General features: G+C 36.1%; 2 protein-coding genes across 2 annotated transcripts in view; both read left to right on the plus strand.

Annotated features, from left to right (window-relative positions):
* The first annotated feature begins 2,270 nt into the window (after positions 1–2,270).
* Positions 2,271–4,407, plus strand: LOC117115111. The gene has a single exon (XM_033258798.1). It carries the CDS (start codon positions 2,332–2,334, stop codon positions 3,994–3,996), a length of 1,665 nt encoding a protein of 554 aa, XP_033114689.1. The 5' UTR covers positions 2,271–2,331; the 3' UTR covers positions 3,997–4,407.
* A 207-nt stretch (positions 4,408–4,614) lies between these two features.
* LOC117115053 overlaps positions 4,615–7,415 on the plus strand; it is a 6,558-nt gene continuing 3,757 nt past the window's right edge. Inside the window, exons 1-2 of the mRNA XM_033258704.1 lie at positions 4,615–5,101; positions 6,995–7,339. Of these exons, the coding sequence (XP_033114595.1) occupies positions 7,066–7,339 (274 nt within the window). The 5' untranslated portion in view covers positions 4,615–5,101; positions 6,995–7,065. The remainder of the gene's footprint in view (positions 5,102–6,994; positions 7,340–7,415) is intronic.

Genomic DNA, 7,415 nt, shown 5'->3' on the forward strand with positions numbered 1-7,415 from the left:
GACGGAGTATTTCTATTCGTAGACCTACATTGAATATGGTATACCTTACATTCTATTTATTATGAGATGTCTAATTCACTGTGCGTTGCATTCACATCTAATGTTTACATACTGTGTACACTTTACTTGATTCAGGCCATATGTCAGTTGATATGGTAACAGATATTTTTAACGATCAGTTTGGGAATAATATCGCAACCTGTCTGAACTCATGCGAGATATTAAGAATTTTGAGCTCACTGGCTGACTGTTAATGTTAGATGTTGCTATGAATTCTGTGAAAAACCATGTATTTTCTTACAAGAAGACAATTGGTAGGTTTTAAGAATTTAATAGCTTGTTTTTATGTCCCACAATTACATTGTTAGAACGTGGTATTCATGGTTGTTTTTGTAGGCCTGTTATTGTTTTACTAGTTTCGTTGTTTCAAATGCACAGTTTATTTCAATTACTATACATCGTTAATGTGTTAAATAATAACAGCACAACATTGTTTTTAATATTTTGAGTTATGCATACTTATTAATTGTGTGCGTGTACTTTGAGAGGTTGCTGACGGAGTCTTTGGATGGGTACATCATCATATTAACTGACACAAATTATCTGTGCTGTATGTATTAATTATTAATTTATGTGTTGGGTGGACTAAAAAGTATTAAAACATAATTTAAGTGGATATGCCCCGCGTACTACATCATCGCCGTGTGCACAGTGGCGTAGCTTACGGAGAGTGCAGCCAGTGCAAGGTACTGGGGCCCTAGGCAATTAGGGACCCGTTCATAAATAGACCTCAAAATAATAATTTAAAATAATTTCCGACTTAATTTTGAAGAAAAAAAAACGGCCAGCGTGCTCCTCAATAACATGCAGTTTTTAGAGGATTATAATTATTGATTACTGTGTTGATTCCAATTAAAAGGGGTTCCAGCCAGCCCGACCCCCTATTTTTTTCAAAACTATGACAACTGCGGAAAAAAGGAAATTATATCATTCATTAGTATTTTATAAGTCTGAGAGTGCCATTTCCGGATATTTAGAGATGCTGTAATCATGAATTTTCTTACCTCAGCCCCACCATGGTTGGTTCTTCATCCTTCTGTGAAAATCCCCCTGGCCCTCTATTTCGAATTCCCTGATCCACCACTAAAATTATTTAATTTTATCGAGCCATCAATTTTCCTGATCAGTTTATAACAGCTGCTGACACCGAATATGCCTCTCTTATAATAGTTACGAATCCGATTATCATTAGTATTTATTACAAAACCCATGCCTTTATGAGTCTTTAAAAGAAGCAATTCTTAAATGAATGTTAAGAGAACTTATACGGAACCCTATCACATTATTATTATTATTATTATTATTATTATTATTATTATTATTATTATTATTATTATTATTATTATTATTATTATTATTATTATTATTATTATTATTGTTATTATTATTCTATTGTTATTATTTTATTATTATTTGCATTTTCTCGGTTGGCCTATATTATTTCTGTGTGAAGCGCATAGGGGAAATGTGCAATACTCGCTAAATATAACATTATTATTATTATTATTATTATTATTATTATTATTATTATTATTATTATTATTATTATTATTATTTTCTGCGCATGCAGGGCTGCCAATTTATCATTTTCAGACATGTCGCACTTGTATATTTGGAGTATAGTTGATATATTATTGTTTGTCAGATCAGATTATATTATAGTTTGTTTTTTTTCAAAGCTGTTAATTTATAGTTGTTACGATAAATAGAATATATTTAATTTCAAATGATATATGTTCTTTATTTCAGAAGCTTGTTCAGGTTTGTGAGATGTTTTGATGAAACGTAAAATTTAATTATTGTTGACAACTAAAATGGAAGGAGTTGGAGACGCATCCTTTCCGCTTCTCGACAACGAAGTCAGAATCAAGTCAAAGCGCGATAAGCCTAAGAAAGGTGACATTAAATTTGCTAGTCATAAGCAGACTCTACAACACACTGTCAGAGCGAAAAAGATCAATGAAACTCACCTGTTCCACTTCTTACGATCTGTCGACGATCAGAAATGCAAGCGAACAATTCAGATTGATAAAGCTGTCTCTTATACACATCTAGATGTGTATAAGAGACAGGTCTATAGTTGATATATTATTGTTTGTCAGATCAGATTATATTATAGTTTGTTTTTTTTCAAAGCTGTTAATTTATAGTTGTTACGATAAATAGAATATATTTAATTTCAAATGATATATGTTCTTTATTTCAGAAGCTTGTTCAGGTTTGTGAGATGTTTTGATGAAACGTAAAATTTAATTATTGTTGACAACTAAAATGGAAGGAGTTGGAGACGCATCCTTTCCGCTTCTCGACAACGAAGTCAGAATCAAGTCAAAGCGCGATAAGCCTAAGAAAGGTGACATAAAATTTGCTAGTCATAAGCAGACTCTACAACACACTGTCAGAGCGAAAAAGATCAATGAAACTCACCTGTTCCACTTCTTACGATCTGTCGACGATCAGAAATGCAAGCGAACAATTCAGATTGATAAAGAGGTTGGAGAAGTTGAGAAATTTTTGGACAAATTAACAAAAGACCGAGAAGAAATTAAGCGACGGAGGATAGCGCGACGGAACGCGCGCAGTGCCTTGAGTACCGGTAATAGCCTACCAAACACCAGTCCATCGACTTCAGTGGCTGTAAAAACTTTGCGAAGGCAGTCTACAAAGAATAGTTTTAATGTTTCTCACTTCAATGAGCTAGCTTTTAAAATGAAATTAATGAGACAGTCCAAGACGCCCGACACTGCAACAAATCTGCTAACATCCTATTACCAATTTGACGCGATTGGAAACCGTATAAATGATATTCCAATGAACAGCTTAAGTTCACCACTTGCTGGATTTAAAGACTCGAAAATAGCATGGGAACACATTCCAGATAACTGGTCTATGTCGGGTCTGTCGCTGAAGGATTTTGGAAACTTTAGCGTGAAATCATCTAAGCACAGTAGCGAGACTGCGAGTGCCAAAAGTCGACAGTTATCTTCGGACGTCCAAAGTGAGACCAGTAGCACGCTAGATGTGTCAATCTCAGAATTCGAAGGGAAGCAAAATGCGCATAACTACGCGCCCTTACCTAGCAACCCTGATACACGTAAAGAGAACGCTATGACCGACGGGATTGGGGGTGGTGAAACAGAAACTTGTTCTCTCTTGAAAAAATCAGTTATATCGGCTGCATCTAAGAATCGGGAAAATGAATCTGGGCGAAAAAGCAACATGCGGAGTAGAGACAATTGCACTGGTGGAACCAGGCGTGAAGTAACGTTTAGTGAGACTCCGGAAGTAACTCGAATAGGTTCGCCTGTTGCGGGGAAGCCTACCGTAGTAGTCAGGCGACCAGACGGCAGGGAGATCGAGAAGGATGACATTCGAAGTTGTGATGGCGGTAGTAATAGCAGTTTTTCGTCAACTGATTGTGAATATTCGGATTGTATTTATCATAACCGAAAACATTTATTGGTGGCAATAAACAAAGAATGCACCGCACAAGGTTGTTACAAAACTCTTCCAAAGGTTGGTGAAATTACTGGGAAAATGGCAAGGATTCTAAAAAAGGAGAGCGAAGCACCTTCGTCGGAGTGGAAATCGACACCGAAGGTCGCAGTCACTCCGTCACCTACACCGTCAGACATTTTCAGAGACCTGGATACAAGTGTTGGGAATTGTGAAAAGTTGGATTACACTGACTTAGACGTTATGTCGTCGGTTAGACGCCCAGTGAAAGGCTCAAATAGGGAGATGATGTTGAGGAAGAAAGAATTGAATCTCATTACAACGTTTGCTCTCATGAGGAAACGAGTGACAGATCGGATACCTCAGGATTTCAATATGAACTATGGAACGCCCACCCCTAATTGGAAAATACTGAATCCTTTGAAATTGCGCCACAAAGTTGCACATTCTTCGCCTCTTTTCGTGAAATGGAAATTTTAAAAGAGGAAGATAATTAAATTGGAGTATCATAAGAATTATTATTTATAAGGTAACAATAAAGAAAATGTGTAGGCCTATTAAGTGATTGTATTATCATCATTATTACCGTCATAATCAAGCCTACCATAATCATTAATGATATCAACCGTCAACACATCATCCATCATCACCACCATCATCCTCATTGTCATTGCCATCATTATTATAATCATTACCAATATCCATCACAGTCAATGTTATCTTGTAAGCAACGTCGTTCAAATAGCAATCTCGTAATAGCATAATTACCGCTTAAGAGAATTTGGAGACTTTAAATATGCGGTATGCAGTGCCGACTCATTTTCTTATTATAATATAGTTACATTGATTACTTCGTCATTGTGATTTCAATAAACCTACAATGGAAACCAATAGCTACTTTCTTAAGCGTCGAGTTTAAACTAGTTTTACAATTTATATCACTCAACTTACTTAAGTAATTTCAGACTACACATTCTACGTGTCACCATATCAGTTTAATATTCCCACATTTGAAACCCGAAAAAAACGTTCTACACCCTTTGTAGCCTTGGAAAGATAGCCTAGAATGAAAATAATCCCATTCACTCCCACCTTGCAACTCACCGATCCTTTCTATCCACTGTCGCACCTCCCACTTCATCAAACATCATTCCTTCCATATGACTCTTTCACAATCTCTTCTTCCCTTATAAAGCAAGCTCTCAACATGTAGGCCATTATTGACTCACCTTTTCTAAATATCTTGTAAAATTATTTATTGTATTTGTATTGCATTGTTTATTGTATTTGTATTGCATTGTATTGTAATATTTGTTAGCGGATAATGACACTTGATAAGAAGCAATTTGCATTTAATTGAATTGAACACTACTCACGATTTATTTAGCCTAGGCAAACCATCAATCTACTGAAATGGGGTTTTCTCATATGATTAAAATTAGAATTTGCATAAGCCTATCTACCCGGTAAGCAAAGAAACGTTCGTCATTGCGCAACCAGAGCCGCACATACTGGTATCCTCATCATACTGTACTAAATAAAACACGATTAAGTTCAACTTAAAAACACATATACTTGATTTAAGGTAAGGCAAATGTAAGTTTTTAGATCAACTGGTCATCATGATGGAAGGATTATTTGCATGTAAGCTATGGGTGTCTATAGCTATGGGTGTAAGCTATGGGTGTCTATAAAGCGAAAATCAAAGACCCTACTAGACGAAGGAATAGGTTTCAAAAGTAGGCCCTACACATGACTCGTTCCGACTAATGTATTAGTCATAGAAGGGTATTCGATCCAGCCAAAAGAATTCATTGGCGCACAGTCGGCAATGGGTGGCACAGGGGAACATGTTCTCCACATTTCAAAGTGTAGTTTAAACCCACACTTTTCAAAGTGGAAGGGGTAAATTAATATATTATGATTATTTTTGCCTGAGGTTCACTGGAGGGGTTGGGCAGTGTCCTGACCCCAGCCCAAGCTCGGCCCTAAACATGTGTACAATATTTTTAACATAATTTAATCCAATAATCTGAAAAGTTAGTTGATTTCGGATGTTCTAATGTTATTAGAGGCTTTCTTCACAAAGTATTCTACTAATAGATTTTTTTTGATGAAGGAAAAACAATTTTGTTGAAACTGGTACTATTCGCTTCAAGCAGTTGACGGGAAATTATTAAAAATATTCGGAAGTCCGTTTTCTGTACCACAATAGAATTGATACTGTATTTCCATGATCATAGTGATTTTACTTTTTGAATGTATTTAATAGACAAGGTACAACTTACTTTGGTTTGGTGATTACATGTAAAATATTTTATTTCCAAGTAAATCTGGAGTCATCGTACTGCCGTCCATTTAAGAACCAGAAGTAGCATCAGCTGCAAATGATATTTGTTCTTATGCTGTGAGAACGTATATCAAACACCATTTTGTATGCTTTTCATGTTTTTGCTATCAGAAAAATTCAATCTACCTTCAAACCTCTAATTTAGCTCTTACCTTTTACTCTGATTTATATTTCATTACCAATGGTACTACACGGCTGAGCATTGGTCAATTAGGCCGAAGTTTGGTGTAAATTCTAATTCATTAGCTACTAAAAGATGATGTGAAAAGCTAAAACCAAAACACAGACACATAATTTCCAATATTAAGGCTAAGAATTGCAATCTTTATTTTATCCTTAATTTATTTTTAGGCTCAAGACCAACAGCAAATTTAACCATTATACTAAGTAGCGATCCTTTACAAGACAAACTCACAAGCAAGATGCTCTTCATAAATTGAGTCTAAGGAAGTGGAGTTGTTTGTTGTTTTTGGCCGTGAACAAAATTTCTGTAACCGTGAATGGACCTTTCCGCTAAGCTCCGCCCCTTGGATATTGTTGCTAAGGTCCCACAAGACGGCAGTGTTAAAACATACGCGAACACGTGCGTTTGTGGGACAACACGTGTGTTTGTAAGACGCGCGCGTATTCCTAGCGCTGTTCTGATTAGTCAGTTGTTAAGTTTGATTGACACTCCGGAAAGGTCTATTGAACCCAGGACTGTGGGTTTAGATGGCACACATCTTAACCACCGAGGTAGATCTCCACTCCAATCTTTAATTAAATGTGTTTTTACTCCAGTAATGTTCAATGGCGATTCAGGAATTTGAAATACACAAATGGGGGACCTATACCACCTCAGTCCCACCATGGTTTGGGCTTAAGTAAGAACATGTATGATTATGATTACCTCCAGATGGTTGGAAATGACATTCTCACACTTACATTGAATATAATTTTATATCTATCTCCATTTATTTATAATAAAAAATAATAATTAGGGAAGACGGGCCGGCTGCCACCCCCTTGAATCACCACTGATGTTACAACATTGGCCACTTCCCCGTATAAAAATGAATGTATGTAGGTCATTTGATGAAAGGTTTAAATAATGTTTTATGTAAAAACACTTCTCTTTTCGTTTTATAGGCCTAAGTATCGTAACATAAGTGAAGCTTAGAACCACGAATCAGAGTCCAACAGAAGGGTTGTACGTCGAGATGAATTCACACATGTTAAGTTATCTACATGGTTTCCTCTCATACACTCGTAGTTATAATTTGCGTGTGCTTGCTGGCGATGAGCAGATTGGAACAGCATATAAACAAGCAAAACTGAGAGGGAGACTTCCTTTTAATAGATCAAAAATTTTAATTTTAGGAGATCACGGTGTGGGAAAGACATCAACATGTAGACGCTTACAAGGAAAAGATTTTAGAGATGACGAGGCTAGCACGGTAGGAATTGAAACAAATACTGTTAAAGCAAATGAACGTGAACAGTAATTGGTGTGATGTATCAAAAGTTTCCAATTTAGCAAGAGGGCGCCATTCATGCGCTATTATACCAA

The sequence above is a fragment of the Anneissia japonica genome, unplaced genomic scaffold (genome assembly GCF_011630105.1).
Source record: "Anneissia japonica isolate Jap-2015-1 unplaced genomic scaffold, ASM1163010v1 scaffold24_len2511860_cov200, whole genome shotgun sequence".
In the NCBI taxonomy this organism is placed as follows: domain Eukaryota; kingdom Metazoa; phylum Echinodermata; class Crinoidea; order Comatulida; family Comatulidae; genus Anneissia; species Anneissia japonica.